Source organism: Suncus etruscus, chromosome 8, assembly GCF_024139225.1.
Source record: "Suncus etruscus isolate mSunEtr1 chromosome 8, mSunEtr1.pri.cur, whole genome shotgun sequence".
In the NCBI taxonomy this organism is placed as follows: Eukaryota; Metazoa; Chordata; class Mammalia; order Eulipotyphla; family Soricidae; genus Suncus; species Suncus etruscus.
Window position 1 is genome coordinate 94,765,328 of NC_064855.1, and position 16,344 is coordinate 94,781,671.

A 16,344-nucleotide genomic window follows, 5' to 3' on the forward strand; every position below is an offset into this window, starting at 1 on the left:
ATTTAAAACAACTCCAAATGTAAACCTCCCTCATCTTCTCTCTTCCTTTGACTGCCAAAAAAGGGAGGGGGTAGGCGGGTGGGGAGAAAACATCGCAAGTATGACTCGGAGATGTTTATATGAACGGTATCATTTATTCTAGGTTTCAAAAACCATTACAACTCAGATTAAGCAGTGGACTTTCTGGCCAGCCAATGCCTCATTTTTATCAGGGTTCCCAAGTTGGTGATCAGACTGTGAAAACAAGAGTTCAGAGGCTGCAATATCTAGGAATAGCCGGAGAGAGATAACACGCTGTTATTGCACAGTGCACTATCCCAGGTTGGCACGTACCATCCATTGCATCTCACTACCTGAATGAGTCTGAAAATGTCCTTTTATGAGAATATGCTTTATATTATTTACCTTTTAATTTTATATGACAGAAATTTGAAACAACCATACTGCTCCTCCCTCTCTTATTTGGATTGGTGTTGTCCCAAAGGCTGAGAGGAAATGGGAGTTGAACTGGGATTGGAATGTACAATTTCAGAGCACACTCAGTCATCTACTATGGGTGAAGCCAGTCTTTGTTTGCTGTGTCTGTATCTTCTGCATCTAACAAAAAGAATATATACATTTTATGAAATACAAATGGGACATCTCCACTTATTTACAGTGTAGGAAGCATCATCAACTTTCATTGAATTAGATAGACTATGATCTCTCTCTAAAACAGTGCGATAATTTTACAATCTATAGGGGAAAGATGACACAAGTGTAAATAAGAAAACAAAAATTTTATTTTTAACTTCTACCCAGGAATATATTAAAGCATTGTATAAAAGCATTCTAAAAATATCAAATGCTAGGAATTTATAGTAAAACAACAAAACCAAAAATATTCCAATTTTTTTTAAGTCTCGAGTTTGTCTTGCAGCAGGGAACATTACATGCAAAGAATAAGGTCAGAAAGATTATATATCAGGCAACACCCTTGACTTAAATGTGGCTAACCTTAGTTTGATCTCAGGATTGCATACTGGTTCCCACCAGTACAGTCCCTATCAGAGCAACCCCAGAAGCCATCACTGAGCACAGAGCTAGGAGTTAGCCTCAAGTTTGACCCCAAGACAAAACAATACAACAAAAGTGTACTGTAGTAGGCAATATGATCAATTAAATATTTCCTTTTTCTAGTCACGTGATTCTTAAAGACCCTTTGACCTTGAAGTTATGTGTGGCCGTTGGGTTCAATGAAATTTGAGTAGGAGGAATATTTGTCCTTTCTATGAGCCCGCACTGGTGAGCCATTGATGGTGCCATGACAACTATGGGAGCATGGATTTAGGGCTTCTTAGTCTGAGTAATTAAGTGAGGAAAAGATGACAGTTTCCTGAGCTCCCTCCCTCTAAACTTTCTTCCTGCCCAGATGTGCACTTCATTCAACAGTGGCATTGGACAAGACTGCCACCTCATCATTTCCAAGTACAGTCGCCACAACTGCTCTGTGTGGTTTTTTTTTACAACCTGAATAGTTTAATAGTTTCTTCTTTGAAGCTACATTTACACTCTTTTGACCTAATGAGTCTGATTTTTTTTAAATGATGTTTGATTTTTTTTCTTGTTTTCTCTCTACACTTTTGAAGTAGCATCTGTGAGCTGTCAGATACAGCTTTTACTGGACAAATAAAAAAAATCTTATAAATGCTATCAAATCAAGTCTTAAGTCAGGAAGCCAATACTTTAGGATAGTTATAAAGCTAAAAAACTACTTGAGTAGTTCACTTTCCTTTCTTCTTCCCACTTGACAATATATTCTTGAGCTTGTTTTGCATTCAGTTTTTGGTAAAGACACTTAAATTTTTAATAAACTATTTGCAACTAGCCAACGCATGTTTTTTTGGAAAAATAAACAAACAAACAAACAAAAGTAATTCTTCAGGGGCCAGAGAGATAGCACAGCAGTAGGGCGTTTGCCTTGCACACAACCAATTCAGGACAAATGGAGGTTGGAATCCCAGCACCCCATATGGTCCCACAATCCTGCCAGGGGCAATTTCTGAGTGCAGAGCCAGGTGCCACCGGGTGTGACCCAAAAACAAACAAAAAAATAATTCTTCAGATAAGAAATAATAAAAGCATACATATAATCATGGTGACACAATTCTGTGATGTGATTTAATCATTGTCTAAGCAAAGGAATTGGGCATATTATACCTGAAACACACAAATGATTCTTTACATTATAATTATTATTCTCTTATTTAAAAAAAAAGCATGTGCACAAACCATGATTAGGTGATCATGACATATTATGGATAACATTGCAACACCTTTGAATCTGGCTCCTACCTTGTAGAATGTGGGAGACCAAGGAAAGCCATATTGTTTTCTCTGTGTGACCATTTAAATTCTGCCATTTATGTCCTTTAAATTTGTCCCTTGATGGAGAATTAAAGGATCCACCATTATAGGGGTAGTCATGGTTATAGTGTGCTCTAGACTTTCCAGTGATTTATGACATTTTGCCTGGTAAAATTCTAGTAAAATTGCTTCTGATTAGTCAATTTATTTTTTTAGAGGGTTTTTATAAAGGTCTAAAAATTATAAAAGGAAAAACTACTGAATTAAAGGGAATTAGCGTATTGATTTTATGATGCGAGAAACATTTAAGGAAAACAGAAATTATGTTGTCATAAATGTGCACACATTTAAAAGTTCCATAGTAGACATCCAGTATGGAATATAAATCCCACATTCTTGCCAGCAAAGTTCAAGTCATTCTGGATTCATTTTCCCCTTATAAGGTTCATAAACTTTGAAAGAACTCAAAGGATACTTCTAAGTATGTTATTCTTTAAGCATAAAGTAATCTCACACGCTTATGTTGAAGAAGAGGAAAACTTGTTGTAATAAACCATCTATATGTTTGATTTCAGATTTTGAATTAATCTTCTTTCTTTACAATTTTATTTTAATTGAATTTTTTAATTTTTTAAACTTTATTTATTGATTGATTTGGGAACCATACCCGGTGGTGCTCAGGGGTTACTCCTGCACTCAGAAATCAACCCTCGTAGGCTGGGGGGACTCTATGGAATGCCAGGAATTGAACTGGGTCCCTCCCGGGTTGGCCACATGCAAGGAAAATGCCCTACCACTGTGTTATCTCTCTGGCCCATTTTTAAAATTTTAAATAATCTTTAGGAACCATTACAGGACTTGGTTCTGGTCCAACATTAACTGTGATAGGGTTTATTTTGAGTAACCTCTTGAGTGATATAGATATTTGAAAATCCAAATGGTAGCAATGCAAAACAAAGCAGATATAGTTCTTGCTGTTTTTTCATCTGTGAGAAAAGAAATAAGCATGGAATAAATAGCTATTGTTCTGAGAAAAAAATGTTGTACCTGCACCAGTTTTGTTGTTCTTGAAAACCTAGTTTCTAATCTATACTTGGTATTTCAAAAAAATTTTCCCCCAGAATTATTTGATTGTTAACAAATCAGACTTTGTTTAAGACATTCCTGGTTATTGATTTTCCACTAGTCAGTTTAGTTGCTAGGCCACTTGTTAGAGCAGGGTAGTCTGCTCTCTATTTTTTTTATTTTATTTTTTTAGTTTTCCGATTTTGGTCATTTGAAATTAGACAGCCTAGCTTCCAATCCCAGCTCCATGCCACTTACTTTGACTGACTAACTTTGAGCAATTGCTTGATTTCTCTGTGCCTGTTTCTTCATATCAATAAAAAAACAGCAATACAACAATAGAAGCTAGAAATTGATAGTTAAATTAATTTACCTAAAAAAAGGACACCAATGGTGGTGCGTTGTATTGATATTACTTTTTATATATAAATCCTAAATGCTTCATTCTTATATATGTGATAGTTTGTGAGCTATTAATAAAAAAAAACAATTGATAAAAAAAACACAACACAAATTGAGCACAAAGGAACCACGATGACCTAGCATGACAGTTGAGATTTATATTCTGACTTTTGAGTTGGCATAATCTGATGAAGACCCATTCTGATAAAGGAATACCAGAGTACTTGTCCTAATGTCTGGGATCTTGATAAGAAAAATCAAGTGAAACAAAAGTTGTTGTTTTTTTCTATAGGACGTCACTCCCAAGTTTTTAGGCAAAATTAATTGTTCCTTCCTGGGCACAGGCCCCTCTGCTATTGACTTGTATTTCCATCATGACATTCGTCATACTAAGCCTTGGAGTATGTATTTCTATTTGAACTTTGTTTCATGTGCTTCTTTCTCCAAAGAGATAAAGTCTTGTTGACAGGCATAGTTTTGCTCACTTTTAAAAACATCTAGCATTGTGACTCTGGCTTAATAGAACACGTGATAAGTAGTTTATTAAAGGGAAGTTGGCAAGTACAGCTTTAGATGAGTATTATTACTAGTGTGCGATCATAACCACTACCTTGTATGACTTTACACAGTGTAATTACATGAGTTATTAGCATGAGTTTTCATAATAAGAGCTAGGTGGGTTCAGAATACAACAAAGCCCATGGAGTAATTGTTTACATAAATGATGGCTACATTTTGCTTTCCCTCCACATTCTACTCATATTAAAATATATTCATTAGAGGTAGCCTTTTTTCTAACTAACAATTGGGTCCAATGTGAAATGACTGATTATTATGGGGTAAGGAAACATGTCTTCTCATTCTCTGGTTATGTTCTCAACTAACTGATTAGGTCCATGTTTGAGTTCCTGGCAGAACTTGAATATTTATTTATTCATGCATTTATTCTCAAAGAACTATCAGTGTTCCTTTGCTGTGTGCAAACCATAGTGCTAGGCACTGAGTCTGTGTGGGCCTGCCCTGAGGGAATCACATCTATTCTATTTGACTCAGCATCAGTGTCCTTGGATGTGTTGGATGACTGGGGCTCACACAACTTGTTTTATGGAAATGCAACAAATGAATAGTCTAACTCATCATTTCAGTTGGGGTAATATTTAATACAATACATTCTTGTTCATTTTAGAGTAGTCAATAGCAATTGCAACCAAAAAAAATCTACCACTTTTATGTTATACTCTAAGCATGAAAAAGTTTAATATTTCAGGGCAATTATTTTTTCAAATAAGTCTATGCTTAAGGGGTAAGGGCCAGAAATAAACAAAAAAGAAAGAAATGCCTAGTGTTTATAAATCAACTTGAAAATTGGAAACCTTTTATATTAAACATATTGGGTAATTTTTTTCTTCCTGTAGTAATTGAGTATCAAATTGAATAAATGTAGCCATCATATTGGAGTAAGACCAATGCATTGATGAAAAAAGACACTGAAAACAGATGGGACTTACTCTTAAGGGAATTTTACTTCCTGACTTGGTTATAAAGACCAGTTTGGGTGGACCACTAGCAAATGGCCTAGAACTGTGATGACTGAACTTGGGCAAGTAACCTTGTTTTTTTTTTTTTTTTTTTTTTTCTGTAGAACTGGGGCATTAGGCTGTTTCTAGATTTCTTGGAGACTTAAACATACAAGTTCAAGAAGAAACTGGGCAGCCTTGGAAGTTCTGTCATTGGATCATGAATGCATCTTTAGGCACGATTACAGCAACTCATGAAAAACACCACAACTAATTTTTTTTTTCTTAAAATTCATCAGAGATAGCAACAGTATTGAAGGCATGATCTATAAACTATAACAACCAAGCTTAAAAATGTACATGTGAACATATTTTGACTGTGGGGTAAGAGGAATCCTGGGGACATTGGAGAAGGGAAGTTGACACTAGTGGAGGGTTTGGTATGTAATATACCTGAAACTCAACATAACAAAACTGTAAATCATACTGCCTTAAAAAAATCAATTAAAAAATTCACTACAACTCTGCAACTTTTTTTCTTTTTCTTCTTCTCTTTCTAATTCCTTCCTTCTTTCTCCTTTCCTTCCTCTTTCCTCCCTCCCTTACTTTTCCCCTTTTCTTCTTTTCTCCCTTCCTCCTTCCTTTCCTGTCTCCTTCCTTCTTCCCTTTCTCCCTCCCACCCTCCCTTTTTTCCTTCCTTCTTTCCTTTCTTCCCTTTACCTTAAAAAAAATAAGAAAAGAAACTTAAAAAAATGAAAATAAATAAAAAATTTACTGGTATAAATCGTGACAAGAAGGAAGAAATGAAATTCAATCAAGATACATACATTTATTTATCATGCTTTGACTATGTGTATATGATGTTTCTCATTTATTTATGGTGTCCCTTTTTGGGGGAGGGTTAGTTCACACCCAGCGGTGCTCAGGGGTTACTTCTGGCTCTGTACTCAGATCGCTTCTGGCAGGCACAGGGGATCATATGGGATGCTGGTACTTGAACCACCACCATTCATCCTGGTTGGCTGCATGCAAGGCAAATGGCTTACTGCTATGCTATCTCTCCAGTCCCTACTTCTGGTATCTCTAATGTAGTCTGAAAGCATAAAATTTTAATAGACATTTATTAAATTTTTATATCTTCTTTGTAAAATTCTGAAATCCCATATATGTTTTACTTGAAAATATTTTTTTTTTGTGTTTTTTGTTTTGTTTTTGGGTCACACCTGTTAGTGCTCAGGGGTTATTCCTGGCTCTATGCTCAGAAATTGCCCCTGGTAGGCACAGGAGACTATATGGGATGCCGGGATTTGAACCACCATCCTTCTGCATGAAAGGCAAATGCCTTACCTCCATGCTATCTCTCCAGCCCCTGAAAATAATTTTTAATCAAGCAACTACACAAGGCCCTTTCTTTCCAAACACAAAACCTATACACATTTGCATCAAAATAAGAAAAAAAAATCAAGACTGCTTAATTAAAACCTTGACACCATCAACCTCTTTAATTATGTGTTAAAGAGATCTGGCATCCTGGGGATACCCACTTACAATCAGTGTGCATTTAAGTGTGATCTGGTATGTGTGCGCAGGTTTAATTTGCATAAAGGGGAAAGAAATAGAGGTTGAAAGAAGTCATTTGAATTTTTTTCTTGGACATGAATTTTTTTCCCCATTTTTAAAACACACAGAGGGGCAAGTTTGTCTTTCCAGAGGAGGAACTGAAGAAGAGAAAACTAGGACAGAACATTTAGTTTCTTGACTGTGTCTACATTTCAAGGTTGCTTTTTTAAACAATAAAGGCTTGAACTACAACTGACACTTAGAAACCCCAGTTCTAAAACCGAACTACTGGTTGCTTCCATGCATGCTATAGCTCTTCCTGAGTAAATGGGGTGGGGGGAGCAGCTTGTTTATCTCTTTCCACCAAGTGTGTACAAATTCTGCAGGGCACAACTGCTTTTCTGGACATCTTAGTCCTTGCTGCCTTCGCTCTTCTGTGACTCTCCCCAATTTCTTTTGCTAATGTGGAACCCAGCCGCTCTTTGTTCTCATTGTGCCTGTCCTTTTTTCCCCCTTTCTTTGTGTTGCAGAGATACTGCTCCCCGCATCTGCCACTGAGCATGCGGATAAATCCTTCAATAGATTCTTTATTTGGGACTTTCGGTCGTAGGACTCCACTTCTCCGGGTTTTAGCCAGAGCCCGAATAGCCCAAAGATTGAGAGAAACTTGGAAAGGTGAGAGAGGTGATACAGGTGGTTAGCTGGCGGGTGGAGAAGGTGCGGCCGGCCAGGTGGGATGGTCATCACACATAGTTATGGAAATCATGGAAATTCATGTAAAACGCTGAACACTCCCGTCCCCCTCCCAATTTGGCTTTTGTATCTTTTTAAGCACAATCATATCTGAACCAATGGGATGAGTGAGTGGCTCCAAAGGAACGTGATACATTAGAGCAAACATTAGAATGTCAGGGACTTCGGCGACATTATTACATATTATCTGAGGACAAGGTCATGCTGTGTGGACTTTGTTTCATCCTCAAACCTCAGAATTATCTGAGCTTGTGAGAAACTCACACTGCAAAGGCCACATGCTGGGAAGAAAACTTGGTCCCAAAGTTCTGAACAAAAACAGTTTGGTTGGTGAGATTAAGGGTTTGGGGGAAAAAGAGGTGGTGGTGAACCCTGAAGTTTTGTGACTTCCCCACACCCCAGCCAGCTTGCCTTCAAGAGCTTTTAAATCCTTGAACAGATGGAGCACTACAACCATTTTTTACTCCTGTTTCTCCAAGTAACGGATTGCTGCCTCTTTCTTTCTTCCCTGCTCGTTGGCATTCCTCCTTTTTAGCATGGAGGCTGACACAGAATTAGGCGCTTCAAGGACCTTTTCTGTTCATGAATGGATGGCATATATAGAATGAAGGAATACACTCTGTTTTCCCCCCACGCAACTCTCACTGGTATACGAATAGCTCCCATTAAATTGTTTTATTATATATGTATGTATATATATATACACACTTTGATTACAAGCATGATTGTAGTTGGGTTTCAGTCATATAAAGAACACCCCCCTTCACCAGGGCAACCTTCCCATCACCAATCTCCCCAAAGCTCCCACCTCCCTACCCCTCTCCCCACGCCTGTATTCGAGACCGGCTTTCTCCTTCCCTCATTCATTCACATCGTGAGGTTGGTTTATTTTAAAATAACCTAAAGCGAACGCTGGGCTCTTCAGCCCCTCTGGCCTCTCTGAATGAAGATGTTTCTCTCTCTCACTGAGTCTCAGAGGAAGGATGTCTTTCTCTCTGGCTTCCTCTCTCCATTTTGTTTCTGCATCACCAAGAAAAGCCTCCATAGCATCTTCTCAACGCCTTTCTGTCGCCTTTCTGTATCAATTTTTTTCCTTGCTTAAGACGTCCAGCAGACTCTAGGTTATTTTTTATTTTTATCTTTTCTTATTGATTTCCCTCGCTAGCAGCTAGCAGGGGCATCATAACTGCAACCACCCGAAGCAGGATGCCAGCCTTGGCCCTGGGGGGGGTCAAGCACCTGCCAAGCGAGGCCTCTTTGGGAACCGAACCCTGGTGGGGGGCGCACAGATAGGGGCGCAGCTCCCACGCCCCTTATCTATCTGCTGGAGGAGGAGGAGGTGCCAGAAGCAGCGGGAGTGAGCAGGCCAAGGTTGGGGGGTCCCAGCAGGGTGCCACCTGGGGCCAGGTGGCACCGGCGGGGGGCGGGGTCCAGCAGCCCCCACCCCTTTCTCAATTCGACTCCGCCCCTTGGCGCCTTCTCCCCGTCCCACCCCGCGGGCCGTGGCTAAAACCCGGAGCCGCACACGCGCGCCCAGGGGGACCGGAGGGATGCTCTGAGCATGTGCAGAGCAGCTCGGCGGCGGCGGTGGCGGCTGCCTGGGCTTAGTTGAGCTGAGCTGAGCTTTGCGCCCGGGGCCCGCTGCTGCTGCTGCTGCTGCTGCTGCCGCCAACAGCCCTCCCGGGTCCCTAGAGCCGCGGTGGCCCAGCCGTAAGCTCCCCCAGCTTCCCCGCGGCCTGGGGGAGCGGTGCGGATCTCCGAGCGCACCCCTGGTCCTGCTCGATCGGTGCCACGGGGACCCCAAGATGATGGCGGAGCAGGTGAAATGCGCCTCTCCGGGGGGCGGCTCCGGCGCGGCGGCGGTGAACGCCGAGCTGGAGGTGAAGAAGCTGCAAGAGCTGGTGCGCAAGCTGGAGAAGCAGAACGAGCAGCTGCGCAGCCGGGCGGCCAATGCAGTGACCGCCGCCGCCGCCGCCCCGCACCTGCTGCTGTTGCCGCCGCCGACGCCGCCGCCTCCTGCACAATCCCCGGCCGGGGCCTGCAGCCCGTTGTTGAGCCCGCGGAGCCCCCCGGCTGCAGCAGCCAACGCCAGCCCGGGAGCCCTGGCGCTCGGCTTGGCTTTGGGCACCGGGGCTGGCGGCGGCAGCGGCGGCAGCGGCGGTAGCAGCGGCAGCAGCAGTGGCGTCTGCAGTCCCGCGTACCCCCCTGCCTCCTACTGCCTCCCCAGCCCGGCGCCCTCCTTGCTCTGCAGCCTGGCGCAGCAGCCCCCCGACGCGCCCTTCGTGTACTTCAAGCCCGCCGCGGGCTTCTTCGGCGCGGCTGGTTCGGGGCCGGAGCCCGGGGGCGCTGGCTCGCCTCCCGGGGGACCCCCTGAGCCGCCCTCGCCGCCCCCTACGCTGCTGGACGAGGTGGAACCCCTGGAGCTGGACAGCGTGGCCGCCTGGAAGGAGGAGGACAACTACACCTGGTATTGCTCTGCAGCGATCCTGGGGGACCCCCCCAGGAGGGTGTGGGCGGGGAAGGCCAACTCGGGGACCCCCCCATTGCCTCCCTGATTGCAGAGCATCCCTCCCACCCCGGTTGAGTTTCTCCCCGGGGTGGACACTGCTTCTAGCAATGATGGATTCCCCCTAGGCTGGGTCCTTTCCATCTATCTCCTCCGTCCTTTTTGCTTGCTTAATTTTGGGGTGTCCGGGGCGCGATCTGGCTCTTCTCCCATCTTTTCCCCGACCCGGGAGAGCTTTATTCAGTCTCTGCTGCATCTGTTTCTATGCATGGCACCCGAGGAACGCGCCCGGGGCGTGAGGGTTTGCGTGTCTCCCAGAGATGAATGAATGAATTTTCTCCTGGGGCACGCACTTTAGGGGGTTGTTAGTTGTTTGATTGTTTTTTTTGGGGGGGGGGCTTGAGTCACACCTGCCACACGAATGTGTAGGCCTGACCATGGCTCTGTGCTCACGGATCACTGCTGTCTTGAGCTGTCTTTGATGCAGGCAGATGGCCTAGCTGCTTGCCTACTGTTTTATTATTTCTATTATTATTATTATTATTATTATTATTATTATTATTATCATCATCATCATCATCATCATCATCATCATCATCATCATCATGACTTGGTTTTGGGGTCACACCCGGCAGCGCTCAGGTGTTACTCCTGGCTCTGCGCTCAGAAATCGCTCCTGGCAGGCTGGGGGACCATATGGGATGCCGGGATTTGAACCCCATCTATCCATCTGCGTGCAAGGCAATCGCCCTACAGATGTGCTATCTCTCCAGCCCCTATTTCTTTTATTATTATTATTATTATTAAATATTATTATTATTGTTATTATGAAGTCGCAGTGAATAACAAAGTTATTCACGACTGAATTTCAGGTGAAAAGTAGGTATGCCTGACTTGCTCTTTGCAAAGTGTTGACCAACACTGGCTTAAGGGTATCCCCAAAAAGGACTTCTGGGGCATGGATTGGTAGCTTGAACCAAGGAATTAGTTAAGAGCCCCAGGACCTTTTTGCTTTTAACTTAAAGGGATGCGGGGAGAGAAGGGAGTTGAAAGAAACGTCATTGGTGCAGAATCTTTTAGTTGGGTGTCAGAAAATTGGAGGCTGGCAACATTTATTCGGTTGTCACAACTTAGCCCTCCTTCCCATGAATGACAGGAAGTGGGGGTGGGTTCTAGTTAATTTGTTTTAGAGGTTGCAATGGCATAATATACTTTTGCTGGATTGGTAGGTTTGCTTCATTTAAATGGGGTATGGTCCAAGGGGTAAATGCTTCAGTGAAGGTGGAACTTGGGCAAGTGTATGAGGTCCTCTAAAATTAGAACTTTTTTTTTTTTAATGAGCCTTTCCAGGGGCCGGAGAGATGGCCTGGAGGTAGGGCATTTACCTTGCATGCAAAAGGACGGTAGTTCGAATCCCAGCATCCCATATGGTTTAAGAGCCTGCCAGGAGCGATTTCTGAGTGTAGAGCTAGGAATAAATAACTCCTGAGCACTGCTGGGTGTGACCCAAAAATGCCAAACCAAACCAAAAAAGAACCTTTTTAATTTTTCCAAGTTGACTTCTCCACTCTGTGCCTGTTGCATGATTGTGCATGAGGGAATAGGAGATAGAACTTGGTGGTTTCCCAAGTGGAAGTTTCCCCTCTACATTCTTCAGTGTTGAACCTGCCAACTCTGAAATATATTAACGATTGGCTAGCTTCAGATAATCAAAATATATGATATGAGGCTATAACAATGAGAGCTCACTGTGCAAAATCTTTAGTGCTTGGACAACAGGACAACTCAATTTGTGATATTTCTGACAACTTACCACTTTTGGGAATTTAATGCCATTCTTTAGAAGATCCATCTTTATTTTTTTCATGTTAGGTTCAAGTATTGTATTTGTTTCAGCCTAAATTTGGTACTGAAGATAATTCTTAGGTTGTTGCTGATAACTTTATCCTCATTGCACCTTCAAATATTTAGATTTATTTCCTACTTAAAATGTTGAAGGAAATTTGTTTGTACTTTTCATGGGGATATATTGTGTACCTAAAGATATTAGCATTTCCATTTTTACTATATTTGTATTGAATTGATAATAGTGCATACTAAGTAATACCATTTTAATACTTTCTTGTTTTTGTATGTGAAGTGTTTGGGTTTGGGCCACACCAGGTGGTATTTAGGTTAATCCTAATTCTGGGCTCAAGGGTCACTTCTGGAAGGCTTGGGGGTACCAATGGAGTGCTGGGGATTGAACCTGGGTCAGTTGCATGCAAGGCAAGAGCTCTACCCACTATACTATTACTCTGGCCCCAATATTTTCTTTATTTTGAATGGGTTCCTAATTCATTTTGTCACTTTCCAGCTATTGCTAGTATTAGTCATTATCCAACTATTGCTAGTATCTTTCTATCTAGAATTTTCTTGTATAGAGTATTTTTGGGGGGTAAAAGAGCATTTAAATAAATTTTTTCTTTATTTTTTGGGGGTTGGGTCACACTCTATGGAACTCAGGGTTTACTCCTGGCTCTGCACTCAGAAATCACTCCTGACAGGCTCGGGGGACCATATGGGATGCTGGGAATCTAACCCGGGTTCATTCATGGTTGAACACGTGCAAAGCAAATGCCCTACGCTGTACTATTGCTCCAGCCCCACATTTAAATAACTTTTAAAGAATTAACTTAGTGGGATTAGCTTCTCTACTCTTCAAAAGTAAATCTAAATTGTTAGCAGGTTTTACTAATTTCATTCATCTGTTTTTAGGTGTATAAACAAATCGGTAATGCCTTGACACTTTAAAAACATTTTGTAAAACATTTTCCTCAAAACAACCTAGAATTAGAATCCCAGGTGGAAAAAAAAACATGAATCTTATTGATATGGACTTAGAATTTTTTTAAGGTCACTTGATTTACAGATGTTTTGTAATAGCTGGAAGGTTTGTTATATGTTGTAATGTTTTACTCTGCAGACTTTTCATCTTTTGATGAGTCAATAAATCAGCTGTGGCAAAGTCAGAGCTAGGTCCCCTTCTTTTTTAAAAAAATTTTATTTTTTTTTTTGGTTTTTGGGCCATACCTGGTGACACTTGGGTTACTCCTGGCTATGCACTCAGAAATTGCTCCTGGCTTGGGGGACCATATGGGACTCTGGGGGATTGAACCATGGTCCATCCTAGGTTAGTGCGTGCAAGGCACTGTGCCACCCACCACTCCAGCCCCATTAAATTTTTTTTTTAATTTGCTTTATTTAAGCACTGTGGCTACAAAATTGTTCATTGTTAAGTTTCAGTCATACAGTGTACACCATCCTTCACCAGTGCACCCTTCCCATCACTGATGTCTCCCCTTTCCCTTCCACCCTACCTCCACCCCTGCCTAGCTCTAGGACAGGCAAATTGCTTCTCTCTCTCTCTCTCTCTCTCTCTCTCTCTCTCTCTCTCTCTTTTCTGACACTGTGGTTTGCACTATTGTTAATGGAGGGGTGCCTTGCCTGTTAGTTTCTCCACTTTCAGCACCTAGATTTTGTCCAGAGCTATCAATCCCACTGTTATTATCCTAGTAGACCCTTTTCGACTTTAGCTACCATCATATCTCTTTGTGGTGAGCTTTCTACCCTAGACTGGACCTCCTGAACTTTGTCTCTATTATTACCATACTTTCTCTTGTTTTTCTTATATCCCACAAATGAGTGCGATTTTTTCATGTGTATCTCTTTCTCTCTGGCTTATTTCACTCAGCATAATAGTCTCCATGTCCTTCCATGTACAAGTAAATTTCATGACTTCATTTTCCTGATAGCTGCATAGTATTCCATTATGTAGATGTATCACAGTTTCTTTAGCCATTCATCTGTTGTTGGGCATCTGAGTTGTTTCCAGATTCTGGTTATTGTAAATAATGCTATGCTGAACATAGGAGTGTAGAGAGCACTTTGGTATTGTATTTTTGTATTCCTGGGGTATATCTCTAAAAGTGGTATTTCTGGGTCATATGGAAGCTCAATTTCTAGTTTTTTTGAATAATGTCCATATTGTTTTCTAAAAATAAAGCCCCCTTCTTGATGCTTGTGAAGGCCTCTGTAGTTCCTTCCTCATTGTAGACTTTAAACTCAATTATTATGCTTTTTTTTGCATTAGTAACACCTGGCTTTCTTAGAATAGTACTGTTAGAATATTTTCAGAAAATTAAAGCTGGAATTTTAAAACCTGACTTTGAAGTCCAGTTACTTCAACATGATTTTTTTCTTTGGTGGTTACAGCTAGCTCAGGGCTCTTAGGTTGCTTCCAGCAAGGCTCAGGGGAGTATGAGGTGCTCGATATGGAATCTGGGCCTACCACATGGGCACAGCCCACATCTCTCTGATCCCGGAGTCCTATTCTTCTAACACATAATACACTGCATTCCGGCTTTGCTGATTCTGCAGTGATCTTAGCACTGATTCTGCTTTGCTGATTCTGCAGTGATCTTAACCAAAGCCATAATTCACCAGGGAGAAACTGACACACAAGATCAAATAAAAAAGCCTCAGCCTTGATGGATCCAGAACACACTTTGTGCCTGAGTGAGGAGCTAATCTGTCAGAGATTATGTCACTAGGCTTAAGCTCCACAGCATACAAATAGAATTGGTCCCAGTGACACAGGGACCCATTAACTTCATGCTAGACCTTTCCATGACCTATATTACAAGTGCCTTATTTCAGTGTTGAGCCACTAAAGCTCTGAGATGAAATGACATGTAAACTGAAAACAAAAAAGTCATTCAGTGATTCCTTGAAGACTCAAAGTCAATCAATTTTCACTGTCTAGAGCAGTGGTCCTCAAACTACGGCCTGCGGGCCACATATTGTATTTGTATCTGTTTTGTTTCTTCATTGCAAAATAAGATATATGCAGTGTGCATAAGAATTCGTTCATAAGTTTTGCTTTTACTATAGTCAGACCCTCCAATGGTCTGAGGGACAGTGAACTGGCCCCCTGTTTAAAAAGTTTGAGGACCCCTGGAGAGTATTGGCATTTGCCCCCCTTCCCCAAAAGCTTAATTGTAGCCAACAGTGGATGGATTATAACAATACCCAATGGATTGGCTAACAATAGAATGAGAACAGAATAAATTGTATTGTGCGATGTCAGACTTGGTTTCAATTCAACTTTATGAGTGTGTGACTTGGGTGGAACTAGTGAATAGAATCATGTATATGGTCAGAGTTAGCAAAATAAAATGGAAGCTTATCTGGTTTGAAAGCAAAGTGGATTTGGCTAAAATGGGTGGAAAAGCATAGCTGTCTAAAGCCAGGGTGGCACTGGGGAATGGTAGGTCTTGAGCTCTGCAGGATAGAAGACAATTCTGTATCTACTAGATACAATGGCAGGATAAAAATAGGCAGCTGGCTGGAGGGAGCAGGCAGAGGACTAGAGTGCATGCTTTCCATGAAGGAAGTGGGGTTCAGTTCCCACCATGGCTTGGTTCCTTGAGTACTGAGCTAGGAGTAGCACTGAACGCCACTTAGGTGTGGCCCAACACACAACCAGCTAATATAAAATTCAGCCATGGAAGGAGGCATTTATTTCGGTAGGGTGGCAATTCACAGAATACTGAGACTTATGTAAAAGGAACATGACAGGGATTTTCAGCTTGCCCAACTGGAAGAGACAGGAGGAAAGTAGTTAATTATACGATGGAAATGGGTGATCTGTACAAATTAAGAAAAATGGAATGAATGAGATACCCTTCGCCCATGTGTAACACCAGGCCCCTGGACAGCTGGCTGAGATCACTGCCAAATCTTCATCAAAGCTGCTGAACACCTTGTGTTCTACATATGGCACTGCTAAATTAGACCACCTTAACTGTTTCTGGGCCTAATTGATTTTCATTGAAAAGACCAGAGGGTACTTCAACTTTCTGACAATGCTAATTGAAAACGCACCGTGTTTTCTAGAAGGAAATGGAATTGTGGGCTTGCCGATGTGTCTTTTGAACGTGGAACTTGGACAACTTGGTTTAAGAGAGAGTCGTAAACCTAAATTTAGAGCTGACTGTGGAGCATGAGAGTGCGACAGGGCAACTCAGGAACTAAGATTTGGACTTGTATAGCTTGGAGGTGAGTAGCTCTGAATAGCTTGGAGGTGAACAGTTGGTGTTACAACCACTGTCCACTTTGACTCTGCCAGCTGCCAGAGACTCGAATACTGGGCAC

General features: G+C 41.9%; 2 protein-coding genes across 4 annotated transcripts in view; both read left to right on the top strand.

Annotated features, from left to right (window-relative positions):
* Positions 1 to 9,251, top strand: part of SCEL (sciellin) — a 120,638-nt gene extending 111,387 nt beyond the window's left edge. The window contains 3 exon segments of the mRNA XM_049778506.1: positions 6,849 to 6,905; positions 7,421 to 7,565; positions 8,977 to 9,251. Of these exon segments, the coding sequence (XP_049634463.1) occupies positions 6,849 to 6,905; positions 7,421 to 7,565; positions 8,977 to 9,251 (477 nt within the window).
* SLAIN1 (SLAIN motif family member 1) overlaps positions 9,191 to 16,344 on the top strand; it is a 57,996-nt gene continuing 50,842 nt past the window's right edge. For all 3 annotated transcript variants that reach the window (XM_049778728.1, XM_049778729.1, XM_049778730.1), the window contains exon 1: positions 9,191 to 10,110. In XM_049778728.1, coding sequence (XP_049634685.1) covers positions 9,449 to 10,110 — 662 coding nt within the window. In that variant the 5' untranslated portion in view covers positions 9,191 to 9,448. The remainder of the gene's footprint in view (positions 10,111 to 16,344) is intronic.